General features: G+C 38.0%; 1 protein-coding gene across 3 annotated transcripts in view; it reads left to right on the top strand.

Moving 5' to 3' along the window:
• Positions 1–15983, top strand: part of VTA1 (vesicle trafficking 1) — a 105000-nt gene that overhangs the window by 64880 nt on the left and 24137 nt on the right. Inside the window, exons 6-7 of one of the 3 annotated variants that reach the window (XM_002714850.5) lie at positions 8418–8594; positions 15707–15787. In XM_002714850.5, coding sequence (XP_002714896.2) covers positions 8418–8594; positions 15707–15787 — 258 coding nt within the window. The remainder of the gene's footprint in view (positions 1–8417; positions 8595–15706; positions 15788–15983) is intronic. The other 2 variants (XM_051854265.2, XM_070073492.1) reach the window with 2 other exon arrangements.

Below are 15983 nucleotides of genomic sequence, written 5' to 3'. Positions count from 1 at the left end.
GGCAGTGAAGAACTGCCCAAGTCCTTGGGCCCCTTGGGAGACCCAGAAGTAGCACCTGGTTCCTGGCTTTGTATCAGCTCAGCTCCAGCCATTGCAGCCAATTGGGGAGTGAACCAGCAGATGGAAGACACCTCTCTCTCTCTCTCTCTCTCTCTCTCTCTCTTCTGCTTCTCTGTGTAACTCTGACTTTCAAATAAATAAATAAATCTTTAAAAAAATGAGAGAGAACAAGGTAGAGTTATAGAAGTATGATCAGTGGGACTTGATCAATGAGTGAGATAAGGAAGAAATGAAAGATGTTCCCTATAGGTCCACCTTTGGAGGTTGGACGCATACTGTTTCCATTCAAAGAAATGGCACAAGATGAACAGATTTGTTAAGAAAATTAAAAGAACACTGAAGTTCTAATCTGTACTTGAAGTAGTACAATTGGCAACTTGATATTTTACCAAAGATTTCAGAAGAACCATCTGTGATAAAATTAGAACTTTGAAGTTGTCATCTCAAAAGCAAGAGGGATGTCCACTTTCAACATTACTATCCAATATGGTTCTAGAAGTTTTAGCCAGAGCCATTAGGCAAGAAAAAGAAATAAAAGGAATACAAATTGCAAAGGAAGAAGTCAGATTATCTCTGTTTGCAGAAGTACATGATCGTTTATATAGGGAAACCAAAAGACTCCACTAAGACTATTGAGACTCATAAGAGAGTTGGGTGAAGTTGCAGGATATAAAATCAACAACAAAAATCAGTAGCCTTTGTATACACTAACAATGTCATGGCTCAAAAAGAACATTTAAGATCAGTACCATTCACAGTAGCTGCAAAAAAAATTTAAATTACCTTAGAATAAATTTAACCAAGGATGTGAAAGGTCTCTACAATGAAATTACAAAATATTCAAGAAACAGAAAACACACAAAAAAATGGAAAAATCTTCCATGTTCATGGATTGGAAGAATGAATATCAAAATGTCCATACCACCAAAAGCAATTTACAAATTCAGTGTGATCCCATTAAAAATACCAATGACATCCTTCTCATATCTGAAAAAAATGATGCTAAAATTCATATGGAAACCAAGAGACCCACAAATAGCTAAAGCAATATTATATAACAAAAAATAAAATTGTAAGCATCACAATGCCAGCTTTCAAGACATACTTCACAGTAGTTACAATCAAAACAGCCTGGTACTGGCCAAAAAAAAAAAAAAAAAGACATGTAGATCAATGAAACAGAATAGAAATCCCAGAAATCAATCCATGCATCTACAACCAACTAATCTTTGACAAACAAGCTAAAACCAATTCCTAGAAAAAGGGCAGTTTCTTCAACAAATGGTGCTGGGAAAACTGGATCTCCACGTGCAGAAATATGAAGCAAGATCCCTACCTTACACCGTCTACAAAAATAAACTCTAATTGAATTAAGGACCTTCGTCTATGACCTGATAACATCAAATTACGAAAGGAAAACACTGAGGAAACTACAACACATTGGCATAGGCAAAGACTTCTTGGAAAAGATCCCAGAAGCTCAATCAAAGCAAAAAATAGACAAATGGGATTACATCAAGCTAAGCAGCTTCTGCAATACAAAGGAAACACTCAACAAGAATCAACTGACAGAATGGTAGAAAATATTTGTAAACTATGCCACTGATAAAGGATTAATATCCAGAATATATGAATAGCTCAAGAAACTCAGCAATAACAAAGCAGTCAAGAAATGGTTAAAGGACATGAACAGGCATTTTTCTTTATATATATATATTTGAAAGACAGAGAGAGAAAACAGAGAGAGAAAGAAAGAGAGAGAGAGAGAGGTCTTCCATCTGCTGGTTCACTCCCCAAATGGCCTCAGTGGCCAGAGCTGCACTGATCCAAAGCCAGGAGCCAGGAGTTTCTTCCGGTTCTTCCACATAGGTGCAGGGGCCCAAGGACTTGGGTCATCCTCTACTGCTTTTCCAGGCCATAGCAGAGAGCCAGATTGGAAGTGGAGCAGCCAGGATTTAAACCAGTGTCTAAATGAGATGCCAACACTGCAGGCGATGGCTCTACCCACTATACCACAGCACCAGCCCCCAGGCGTTTTTCAAAGGATGAAATTTAGATGGCCAAGACACATGAATAAAATGCTTAGGATCATTAGCCATCAAAGAAATGCAAATCAAAACCACAATTACGTTTTACCTTACCCTGGTTAGTATAGCCATATATAAATGCTGGCATGGGTATGAGGAAAAAAGGTACCCTAAACCACTATTGGTAGGCATGTAAACCAGTACAACCATTATGGAAGACAGTACAGAGATTCCTCAGAAACCTGAAAATAGAGCTCTCATATTACCCAAATCCCCACTCCTGGGAATTTATCCAAAAGAGATGAAATCAGCATATGAAAGAGTGATCTGTATCCCCATGTTTATAGCAGCTCCATTCACAATAGCTAAGATAGGGAATCAACCCAGATGTCTATCAACTGATGACTTGAATAAAGAAAATGTGGTATATATACACTATGGAATACTACTCAGCCATAAAAAGAATGAAACCCTGTCTTTTGCAACAAAATGGATGCTACTGGAAACTATCATGCTTAGTGAAATAAGCCAGTCCCAAGAAAGACAATATATCTTTTCCCTGATTGGTGGTAATTAATATACAGAGTATAAAAAATGTAATGTATATGAGTGAAACTGACATTTTGAGATTTATTGTTTATAGCCCTTGTCTTGAAGAATAGTAATTTTTCTACATACCACTTGTTGAAATCTATTTGCTTGTGACTATAAAATAAACTGAAAGTATATCATTGTAAAAACAAAGGAAAGACGAAGAGATGTGGGATGTGGACAGCAGGGAGGTTATGGTGGGAAATATCATTATCCTCAAATCTGTATATATGAAGTACATGAAATTTGTTCACATTATATGTTTTTTAAAAAGTAAAAAAAAAAAAAAAAAAGAGGTGAAGCCAGAGTGAAATGAAAGAGGTGAAGCCAGAGTGAAATGTTAGATCTCTCAAAAAGAGTGTGTACTCTTAGAGCTAAGTACCAAAGATTGAGCTCATCCTCACATTTAGTAATTATACTGGGAAAGCTACTTCTACTTTCTGATTACATATAAAGTATTATATGCATACATATATTTGTAGTAAATGTAAAGATACATGCTATATTATTCCACTTCTCATTGATATAACAAAATGTCTGAATCAAGCTACTTTGTTTTCTTAGGATATTGAGATGCAGAATTTTATCAAGTTCTTTTTATGCATTTGTTAAAAAGATAATGGTTTTTTCTTTTTATTCTATTAATATGTGTTGCATTGATTGATGGATTTTCAAATGTTAGACCAACGCTGCCCTCCTTGGTAAACTCCCGTATTCATGATAGAACCTTATATAACTAAATCTAGTTCTAATAGTAAGGATCTGTATCTACATTTATTTATGTCTTTGGGAAGCTTTGGCATTAGGGTTACACTGCACCATAAAACAAATTGACAGTAATCCCTCCTCTACTGTTTTCGGAAGGTGTTTGCTTAAGATTGGTGTTTTTTCTTATTTAGATGACTGATAGAATCCACCACTTAATCCCTGTAGGCCATCCATTTTCTTTGTTGGAAGGTTTCTGACTGTGCATTAGATTCCTTCAATAGATATAGGTATAGCCAGATGTCAGCTCATCTCTTCCTTCATGGGGTTTAGTAGTTTGTGTATTTTGAGTAGGTGTGACATTTTCTTAGGTATTCTAGTTAGCAGCTTAATATTGCCTTATTGTCCTCACTATGCTACTTTTTAAAATATTTATTTATTTATATGAGAGGCGGAGTTACAGACAGAGAGAGGGGGAGAAAGAGAGAGAGGTCTTACATCCTCTGGTTCACTCCCCAAATGGCTGCAGTGGCTGAAACGGGGCCATCCAAAACCATGAGCCAGGAGCTTCTTCTGGGTCTCCCACATGGGTTCAGGGGCCAAAGTACTTGAGCCACGGTTCACTGCTTTCCCAGGCCATTAGCAGGGAGCTGGATGGGAAGTGGAGCAGCCAAGACCCTGACCAGCGCCCATGTGGATGCTGGCACCACAGGCGGAGGGTTAACCTACTACTCCAAAACACCAGTCCCCTCAATATACTTTTATTGTCTGTAGGATACAGCTTTTTCATTCTTAACATTGGTAATATCTATTTTTTCTCTCTATTCTACTATATCTTGACAGAGTTTTGTTTGATTGCTAAAACGAATGATTTTTAAGTATTATTTTTTAATTTTCTATCTCATTTTTTTCCTTCTCTTAGATTTGTGTTTTCGTTTTTTTCTGTAATTTCTTGAGGAAACATCTATCTTTGATTCTTAAATTTCTTCTTTCTAATAAAAACATTTAAATCTATCAGTTTCCCTCTAAGAACTAATTTAGCAACATTCTGTATTTCTGATTTCCTTTTTGAGTAATGGATATTGTTTAGGCCAGCGCTGTGGCTCACTAGGCTAATCCTCCACCTTGCGGCACCGGCACACCAGGTTCTAGTCCCAGTCGGGCGCCAGATTCTGTCCCGGTTGCCCCTCTTCCAGGCCAGCTCTCTGCTGTGGCCAGGGAGTGCAGTGGAGGATGGCCCAAGTACTTGGGCTCTGCACCCCATGGGAGACCAGGATAAGTACCTGGCTCCTGCCATCAGATCAGCGCAGTGCACCAGCTGCAGCGCGCTGGCCGTGGCGGCCATTGGAGGGTGAACCAACGGCAAAGGAAGACCTTTCGCTCTGTCTCTCTCTCTCACTGTCCACTCTGCCTGTCAAAAAATAAAAAAATAAATTAAAAAAAAGAAGTATATTGTTCAATTTCAAAATATTTTGTATGGGATCAGCACCATGGCATAGTAGGCTAGGCCTTTGTCTGTGGTGCCTGCATCCCATATGGGCACGAGTTCATGTCCTGGCTGTTCCACTTCCAATCCAACTCTCTGCTATGGCCTGAGAAAGCAGTGGAAGAGGCCCAAGTGCCTGGGCCCTGCACCCACATGGGAGACCCAGAAGAAGCTCCTGGCTCCTGGCTTCGGATCAGCACAGCTCTGGCCATGGTGGCCATTTGGGAAGTGAAGCAGCGGATGGAAGACCTTTCTTTCTGTCTCTTCCTCTCTCTATATATACAACGCTACCTCTCAAATAAATAAATAAATAATCTGAGATATTTTTAGATATCTTATTGTTATTTAATTCAATTCCATTTTTGTCAGAGAATAAAATACTTTTTAAAGATTGCTGTATTTTGAAGTTTATTGAGTTTATAATTCAGCATATGATTAGTCTTGATCAACATTCTATGTGCAATTGACAAAATGTTCTGCCTTTGGTGGTTAATAGTATTCTGTGAATATGACTAATAAAAGGGTGTTAAAAATCTTCAACTATGGGGATTTTACTAGTTCTGTCAGGTTTTGTTTTGTTTAAAGCTCTATTTTGTTAAGTACATGTAATTTTATAATTGCTTAATTTTAATGAACTAACCCTTTTATTATTTTTAAATATTCCACTGTATTTAACTGCTACTCCTTGCCATAAATTTTGTTTTTCCTAATACCACAATTAGCACCTTGCTTTCATCTGGTTGACTATTTATGTGACTCTTTATCATTATGAAATATTGCACTGTATCTCTGCTAATATTGCTTATCATCAATTCTGTTTGATCTATTAAAATTAGTCACTTCATCTTGTGTTCCTTAGAGCTTACATGATACATCTATTTCCATCCTTTATAAAGTTTAGGCATACCAAAGTATTTTTCCTAATTTTTCATTTTCATTTTATTTGAAAGAGAAAGAGATCTTCCATCTGCTATTCACACTCCAAATGCCTGCCAATAGTCAAGGCTGGAACAGGCGAAAACAACAGCTAGGAACTGAATCTTAGTCTCCCACATGGGTGGCAGGGACCCAAGCCCTTGTGTCGTCTTCTGCCTTCCCAATGTGAACGTTAGCAGGCAGTGGTTGTGGAAGCGGAGCCAAGACTCTGACCTGGCACTCTGATATGGGAAGTGAGCTGCACAAGTAGTGTCTCAATCACTGCATGTGAGCAGTGTTTTATTCAGTCTTTCAGTACATCCCTTCAAAATAGTGTTCAGTCCAAGCCTACTATTTTGTCATTCGTTTTCTGTTTCTTATTTTTTTTTGTTTCCCTCTTAGATTTTTCTTTTCTCTGATGAATTATGCCATATTTTTCTTAATAATCTTTAATATATTTATAAAAGCTGTTATAAAATTCTTTTTTATTGATAAATCTCTGAATCAATTTAAAATCTTTTTCTCTGTTTTTTTCCTTCTTTCTCTGGTCATAATGTTCTTTATTTCCCCTATACCTCAAATAATTTTTATTGTTAATAGCATGTTGTAACTCCTTTGCATACAATTTTCTTCTACAAAGCCGTAATTCTTATTTTAATAGTTAACTTACCTGAACTCAGATTGATAACTTTTTCCTTCAGCTTTAAGCTATTACTTTATTCTAGGGCTACCTGGAGTCTTCCTTGAGTGTGTCTGCATACTTTCAGGGTATGCAGGTAGCTAGCTGGAGTTTGTAGATATTTCAAGACTAAACTGTCAGTTACTCTTTCTTCTGCATAGACTGTTTTGGGAAAATCACATGTAAGTTAGTCCATCTCCCAGGGTCACGTTCACTCTAGTTTCTGTCAGCGTTTGGCGAGTTTTCAGTGCCTTTAAATAGTGGGGTGGTTTTCATTCCCAGAGTATATAAATGTTAGAATTCTCTAATAGAGAGGAAGATGATTTTAATGTTTATAAAGTATAAATGTATCAACAAGATTTCCTAGTAGAAAGCCCATCTCAAAGTAATTGGTAACCTTGATTTTCTTTTATTTAAATTACCTGCAGAGAATATATGATATAGTATAATCAGATAAAGAAAGATATTTTTTAAATGTGGTAAGCAGGAGCTGGCACCGCAGCGCACTAGGTTAAACCTCTACCTGCGGCACCAGCATCCCATATGGGCGCTGGGTTCTAGTCCCAGTTGCTCCTCTTCCAGTCCGGCTCTCTGCTGTGGCCTGGGCAAGCAGCGGAGGATGGCCCAAGTGTTTGGGCCCCTGCACCCACATCGGAGACCAGGAAGAAACTCCTGGCTCCTGGCTTCGGATTGCATAGCTCTGGCCATTGCGGCCATTTGGAGAGTTAACCAATGGAAGGAAGACTTTTCTCTCTGTCTCTTTCTCTCACTGTCTGTAAACTCTACATGTCAAATAAAAAAAAGTCTATATCCTATACTTATTCTTCTTTAATTTTAAGTCACAAGATTCACAAAATTGGCATGTTATCCTTTAAATATACTATCAACATTTAATTTTCTCAAAGTTTTCAGCTTTAGCTAATAATACAGTATACTTTAAAAGTATATTTCAAAACTTATCAAGATAAAAAACTTACCACTTTCAGATTTTTGTCTATTAGTAGTTTGATACACATTCCTAATCATTTAATAGCTAGTACAAAATAATATTGACTAAAAGGCAGCAGTCATAAAATAGAGTTCTTATTTAAAGAAAATTATTCTACATGCAAAGACGTTAAAATATTCAAAAATATGAACCTGAAAGAAGCATTAATAATAATGTCAGGTACAATTGTATTTTAATATCATAGAAAAAATTAAAACTATTATCTAAAGAGATAGGACCTGCTTATCAAATTTATTAAATAGAATTCCCTATGTAGACTGTAATATGTGTACAATAAAATAAGAATGCTTATCATTTCAAAATACCTACTTTTAGGATCTCTGTGAGTGAGATCCCAGCAGAAAGAATGGGCCATCAAAGAAGGAGGTACCTTTCTCTGAAGGGAGGAGAGAACTTCCACTTTGACCATGACCTTGTCTAAATAAGATCAGAGTTGACGAACTCAAAAGGCCTCCATAGCCTTGGCAACTCATGACAAGAGCCTCGGGTGATTACTGACACCATAAACAAGAGTGTCAGTTGTTAAATCAACAACAGGAGTCACTGTGCACCTGCTCCCCATGTAGGATCTCTGTCCTTAATGTATTGTACTATGTGAATTAATGCTGTAACTAGTACTGAAATAGTACTTTACACTTTGTGTTTCTGTGTAGGTGCAAACTGTTAAAAGCTTTACTTAATATATACTAAATTGATCTTCTGTATATAAAGATAATTGAAAATGAATCTTGATGTGAATGGGATGGGAGAGGGAGCAGGAGATTGGGAGGGTTACAGGTGGGAGGGAGGTTATGGGGGGAAAAAGCCACTGTAATCCAAAAGCTGTACTTTGGAAATTTATATTTATTAAATATAAGTTTAAAAAAAAAAACAAAATACTTTTAACATTGTATATATATTATATATGTATATTATATATAATTATATATATATATTATATAATAGATGGTGAAGAAAATGAAGATGCCGGAGTAGCCTCTTTGCCCACTCAACCACCTCAGCCATCATCATCCTCAGCATTTGACCCAGGCAGCATGCCATCAGGCAGCTATAGTGGCATACAGATTCCTCCGGGTGCACACGCTCCAGCCAACACACCAGCGGAAGTGCCTCATGGCACAGGTAGGAAATTAAAGCTTAATGACTTTTGGATTTCTCTTTTATACATATGAACTACACTTCTTATCATGTCTGTGCCTTATTAATGGTATTCATGAAGTATAAGATCTTAAATTCCATTTGATACCACAGAAAACATTTAATTCTTTTCATTGAAGTTTTAATGTTAGTTGTATTTTAGGTTTGAGAAATAACAAGTATTTATATGTAGATTACAGTTAACTTTATAACTTACTAAAAGGAGTAGTGTCTGTGTTTTTTATATATAGTACTCTTTTTTTCTTTTTCTTCCTTTACCCTTCATCCCCCTTCAATATTGTTTAAGAAGAGCACTGAGTTGAGTGAAGTATGTCCTAGGCTGTGTGATGGTCGCACTCCAATAGCAAGAGTAGATTTTCCTTGCTTTGTTCCCTTAGGACCCTGCTGCTGCCCGTCACTTAAGGAGGAAGTAGAGGGTTTGAACAGAATCTCAGTAGCCGTAAAATCTCAGACAGGTGAAAGCAGGAGCTTCAGGTTATTTTTTCTTCAACATGATAGACATATGACTTTACAAGAAAAGAAATATCTGTTATCTTTGAGAAAATCTATACTATGTGGTCATAGACAAAAAGATCTGATAGAATGACTCTCCAGTAGTCAGTGTCGATAGACAAACTGAAGGTAGTCTTTCATTTAATCATATTGTTGACAAAGTATTACTCTTACTTCAAAATAGAAAGTTCTTCACTGGGGGCCACTGCACATATGCCTGTGATACTGGCATCCCATATGGGCGCCGGCTCAAGCCCTTGGTTACTCCACTTCCAATCCAGCTCTCATGTGCCTGGGTAAGCAGCAGCAGATGGTTCAAGTAATTGGGTCCCTGCCATCCATGTGTCCATGTGAAAGACCTGGATGGAGTTCTAGGCTTCTGGCTTTGGCCTGGCCCAGCCCTAGCTGTTGCAGTCATTTGATGGGTGAACTGGTGGATGGAAGATCTATGTCTGTCTCTCTCTGTCCCTCCCTCTTTGTAACTCTCCCTTTCAAATAAATTAGTGCACGGAGAGTCATCATTTGAACTCTGGTTTCCATTTTTAATATGTAACATACCATTGCTATATTAGCTTTCAATTGCCAGCCTCCGTTTACCCAAAATGTTTAGATTATTTTGTATGAGTTGAATAACATTTAAAATTTTCCTATTTTGACCTTTGTACTAGCTATCATGTTGGCCATCTTCCTTCTGTTTTAAAACTTTCAACTTTATGTTATATAAAGATACTACTAATATTTTGTCTTTAAGATTATTAATGTAAGTGTTCATTTTGATACTGATTTCCTTTGTATATCTTTTACTGTGGACTTGTCAATGCCTATTGTTCTGGGTGGTGACATTAGTAGTAAAACTAGTTTGAATTTCTTTTGCAAGTAAAATTTCATGGAACATTGTTTTAAGTATTTTACTGTCTTTTAGAAATGTTCAGTATTTTCAGTGTAGAATAATGTAGCAGAACTAGTTACTTCAGTGTATTTACCTTGGATGAATACTGTTTTAGTTATACTTGAAGTTTAAACACTAATTAAGAGTTTCAGATACAGGCATTCTCATAGAGAGGTCAAGTGAGAATGCAGTATATTTTGGAATCAAAGACTGTTGGTTATTAATTTCTATCCATTACTAATCATAAACTTAACTAATAATCAACTTCTATAACATTGAATTTTTCTCTTTCTAAAATGAAATTGATCATGTCATGATTATTTCAGTTATTAAAAGGGAAAAATAAAAACTGACTAGTGCTGTGCCTAACACAAAATCAGCTTTCAGCAAATTAGCTTTTTTTCCTTCTTTCCCACCCTGTTCCTTCCTCTTTCTGTGCCAGAGATAGACAGGGTATTTAATGGTAAGTTAATGAGCATTTACAATCATTTTGTGTATCAATAAGGTATCACACCTGGAGAAAGATTGCCCACGGACTTTTGCTTTAGGCAAAGCTGTGTGTGTGTGTATATTTGTATGAAAGAGAAAATAGCTTTCTTTTTTTTTATTTATTTGACAGAGTTATAGACAGTGAGAGAGAGAGACAGCGAGAAAGGTCTTCCTTCCGTTGGTTGACTCCCCAGTTGGCCGCAACAGCCGGCGCTGCACTGATCTGAAGGCAGGAGCCAGGTGCCTCTTCCTGGTCTCCCATGTGGGTGCAGGGGCCCAAGCACCTGAGCCATCCTCCACTGCCTTCCCAGGCCACAGCAGAGAGCTGGACTGGAAGAGGAGCAGCCAGGACTAGAACCCAGCGCCCATATGGGATGCTGGCACTGCAGGCGGAGGATTAACCAAGTGAGCCATGGCTCCAGCCCCAAAAATAGCTTTTATTAGTAGGGCTAAAATAAACTGATCCATATAAAATTGCTATTTTTGAACAACATAAATGATAAAATATTGGTAATTTCCTATGTTCAAACTAATATAGTATCTTCTGGGTAAAATATTCATGACATAAAAATAGATATTAGGAGGTGGTATTCTATTAGGAAATTTCCAGGCATAAACAGTATATTTTGATTCAGTTTAATAGTTATCATGGGCCCTGTGTTAAGGCATAGCAGGTAAAGCCACCTCTTGTGAGGCCAAAATCCAATATGGGCACCAGTCCAAGTCCCAGCTGCTCCACTTCCAATCTAGCTGTCTGCTAATGTGTCTGTGAACGCAGCGGACAATGGCCCAAGTGCTTGGGCCCTGTACCCACATGGAGGACCTAAATTAAGCTCTTGGCTCCTGGCTTCAGCCTGGCCCAGCCCCAACTGTTGCAGCCATTTGGGGAGTAGATTAGCGGATGGAAGACCATTCTCTCTGTCTCACCCTCTCTCTCTGTAACTCTGAGTTTCAGATGAATAAATAAATCTTAAAATAATAATAATCATAATAGTAATCATAACTAATTTATACTTATATTACAGCAACTTTATTTATTTATTTATTCATTCACTCATTCATTCATTTAAGTCAGAGTTGGAGAGAGAAAGATCTTCCTTCCTTTGGTTCACTCCCTAGATGGCCACAATGGCCAGAACTGGGCCACGATGGAGTCAGGAGCCAGGAACTCCATTTGGTTCTCCATGTTGGTTGCAGAGGCCCAACCACTTGGGCCATTTTCTGCTGCTTTTCCAGGCCGTCAACAAGAAATTGAATCTGAAATGAAGCAGCTGGAAAATGAACCAGCAGACATATAGGGTGCTGACATCGCAGACAGTAGCCTTACCTGCTACTCTGCAACACCAGCCCAGATATTACCCTAAATTAAAAAGTCTGAAAAGATTAGGCAATTATCTCAAGAAAACAAACATACTTAGTAAATGACATAACCAGAATTTGCACCTAACTCTCTCCAACTTAATCTTTTTTCCACTTCAGTACTGGCTTTTGTTTGTTTGTTTGTTTGTTTTAATTTGTTTTTTGAAAGGCAGTTAAAGAGAGAGAAGGAGAGAGAGATTTTCCATCTGCTGGTTCACTTCCCAAATAGCTGCATCAGCCAAGGCGGGGCCAGACTGAAGCCAGAAGCCTGGAACTTCTTCCAGGTCTCCCACGTGGGTGCAGGAGCCCAAGCAGTTGGGCCATCTTCTGCTGCTTTTCCCAGGCCTTCAGCAAGGAGCTGGATCAGAAGAGGAGCAGCCAGGACTCGAACTGGCACCCACATGGGATTCCAGCATCTCAGTCAGAGGCTTAAGCTGCTAGGCCATGGCACCAGCCCCGTTTTCTCTTGTAAGGATCTAAAATCCTATCAAATCAAAAGCTACATTTATGAAACTTTATTTCTCTTAAAATTGATTCAAGATGTTGGGATCTCCAACTAGCCCCCGGATTTTTTTCCATTATATTTGAAAGGGTAAAAAAAAAAAAAATCAGTTCATAGCTGTCTAATAAAAAACAAAATAACATTTATAGTTTATAAATATAGCAGATGTTTCCCCTCTTACTCACTTTAAGAATGATTTACTTTCTCTCATATAAAGGTCCAGGATGTACTTTTATCAAAGGGAAATCCTTAAGATAGCTGAGAAGAATAGTATGTACTAATTTACAGTTTTTAGTTCTTCCACAAGAAAAGCAAAAGGGGTGCTAGGAGGGCAGGCATAGTGATTGTTTAAGCAGGCGAAGTGTTTGCCTCTTGTGCTTTACTCTGCAAATATCTTATGTAGGTAATAAAACTATACAGTTTTTTCTTTCTCTTTAAACATGATTTTTGCAGCCTGTGAATATTAGGGGGAAAGATCTTACTGAAAAAAACTAATTAGATTAAATAATAGGATTACGTTATGATTAATGCTAAGCTTGTCATTGTAAATGCATCTCACCTCATCCATAAAGCAAAAACGGACCTGGGTTATACACTTCATTTCAGTTCTTTTGTTAATCTTTGGTATTCAGTTCTTGATATTCTGGCCTCAGCATTTTTCTCAGTGCTGTATCAATGAAGTTCCATTCAACCCTATTCTTCTAGTATCTTAACATTGCCTTTCCTATTCCTCACAAGTAGCATGTTTTTCTCCATTTTTGTCTGCTTTCTGAATCCTACTTACTTTGAGCATTCTGTTTAGTAACACTTTCTGGATAACCTTCTTTAATTTTTTTCATTTATTTTTTTCATTTGTTTGAAAGAGAGAGAAATCTTCCATCCACTGGTACATTCCACAAATGCCCGCAGTAGCCAGGGGTGGGCCAGGACAAAGCCAAGAAAATGTTTGTGACAAGGACCCAAGTACTTGAGCCATCACTTGTTGTCTCCCAGAATGAGCATTAGTAAGAAGCTGGAACCAAAAGTGGAGCCAGGAGTCGAACCCAGGCACTCCAATATGGAATGTAGGCCTTCCAAGTTGCAGCTTAACCCTTCAACCAAGTACCCACCCTTTTTCCAGTTTTATTATCTATTTTTTTTTTTTTTGACAGGCAGAGTGGACAGTGAGAGAGAGAGACAGAGAGAAAGGTCTTCCTTTGCCGTTGGTTCACCCTCCAATGGCCGCCGTGGCCAGCGTGCTGCAACTGGGGCACCGTGCCGATCCGATGGCAGGAGCCAGGTGCTTCTCCTGGTCTCCCATGGGGTGCAGGGCCCAAGTACTTGGGCCATCCTCCACTGCACTCCCTGGCCACAGCAGAGAGCTGGCCTTCCAGTTTTATTATCAACACCTATCCCTTTCCTAATGTAATGCCATTTAGTCTGTAGAACAAGTTAGTACTTAAATAGAAATCTTGTAGTATTTAATTATTTAACATGTATTGATCCTACCTAATATGCTACATAAGCATCTACATAAGAATTAATTAGAAACTACTAATTATCACTAGTAGTTTTGTTAAGTAATAGGAAGAAATTTCCAGCACAGTTCTGTTTTCTGCAAGAGTATTTTTATGATCTCATTACTCTGCCATACTGCAGTCTGGGGTTTGTTACCCATTTGCAAATTGACAAGTGAGATCAAAAAAAGAAAGAAAAATGACCAGAATTGGGCATCTCAATAAATAAATAAGTAGCTTAAACTAAAACCTATTTTACTAGCTTAACAGGTGCTTATGAACTTGTGGTGAGCTAATACCTTAGGCCCCAGTGGAAGCATGTTCTCCATGGCTGCCATAAGGACAGGCCTTACTTCAGTGCTTCAAGACAAATGGCAGTGTCAGGCATGACTGGGCTGCCTGAGGCATGTTGGATCTGTGTTGTCATTTCAAGCCTTAACTGAATGTCTATGACCAAAAGTCTTCAGATGCAGCCTACATTTATTTTTGTGTTACCACTCAAATAATATTATTGTACCACATAGCTCAAATTTTCTGTCTCTTAAGTTGTTTTGTTCTTGTTAATACTAAGTTGAATTTCACGTATTGGGCTGTCCCAATAAGCATTTAAAACCCAAAGCAGAATACTAACAAGAAAAGTATTCCTTTTCAGTAAATCTGTTTGGTGGATTTTAATTTGAGCAAAAATACAAATTGCTTCACAGAGAATGATGTTGCTATTAAGGTTGGGTCGTGAGAGGATTGTACACTTGGATTTATAGCATATTTATGTGCCTTTTGATGTTTGGCAAGTTCTGTGGAGAAAATTATGTCATGTATTCTTAGTCTTTGGTTAGCTCTTATCAAAACCAAGCAAAAAGTAGTCATTGAATTGGTCAGCTTGAAATTCATGTGTTTGTTGACTTTGTAATCCTACTTCTATAAATTTTTATGTGAATATATTCACACATATATACAGAATAAGAATATTTCCTGTAGTAGCAAAGATCAGCAACAACTGAAGTGCCCATCAGTAATGGACTGGTTAGTGAACTGTGATACAGACATAGAATAGAACACCATGTAGCTATTAAATCAGGCAGACTTATGAGTTACTCTCGAATTATTGCTAGGAAATATGAAGTAAAAAAATGCACAAAACTGAATAGTATGGGGCCGGTGCTGTGGCGCAGCGGGTTAAAGCCATGACCTGAGGTGATGGCATTCCATATGGGTGCTGGTTCGAGACCCCGCTGCTCCACTTCCAATCCAGCTCTCTGCTATGGCCTGAGAAAGCAGTAGAAGATGGCCCAAGTCCTTGGGCCCCTCCACCACCGTGGGAAACCCAGAAGAAGCTCCTGGGAAACCCAGAAGAAGCTCCTGGCTCCTGGCTCCTGGCTCCTGGCTCCTGACTTTGGATCAGCACAGGTCCAGCCATTGCAGCCAATTGGGGAGTGAACCATCAGTTGGAAGACCTCTCTTTCTCTTCGCCTCTCCTCTCTGTGTGTAACTCTGACTTTCAAATGAATAAATAAATCTTTAAAAAAAATGAATAGTACGCACAGCGTTGCTTAAAGAGAAGCAATGTTAGGATGGAGGTGAAACATCCTGTTCTCAAAGAGGAGCAATGTTAGGGTTGGGGTAGAAACTCAGGCATAGCCCTAAGTAACATTAATAATGCATAATGTATTTTCCTACATGTCTTCTATGCCAGCCTCCACATCACATAATTGTATCCAATTAAAATACATACAGTTTCAAGAAAACAAGTAAAATTAGAAAATTCTTCAATGATTCTTTAAGTTCTTTCCTGGCACATAAATTAAGAAATGTCATACTTTATACCCATTTGTGATTTTCTGATTTGCAGGTGTAACAAGTAATACTATCCAACCTGCTCCACAGACTATTCCAGCCATTGATCCTGCACTTTTCAGTACAGTTTCCCAGGGTGAGTCAGCTTACTGTTTTGTGAAATGTATTTTTTTCTCCTGTCAGGGATTGGTGGGGAGGGGAAAGTATTACTTTGTAATTTGACTTTGAGCTATACTTTAAGTGTTCTTAGTTAAATTTGAATCTCTAGGTAGTTCAAAGCACATTTCTCTTAATACCTTTGTTCACTAGATTCTCAAATGAAACAAGAGCAT

Source organism: Oryctolagus cuniculus, chromosome 5 (assembly GCF_964237555.1).
Source record: "Oryctolagus cuniculus chromosome 5, mOryCun1.1, whole genome shotgun sequence".
Taxonomy (NCBI): Eukaryota; Metazoa; Chordata; class Mammalia; order Lagomorpha; family Leporidae; genus Oryctolagus; species Oryctolagus cuniculus.
The sequence above is the reverse complement of the archived record's forward strand: the minus strand, read 5'-3'. Positions and strand labels throughout refer to the sequence as shown.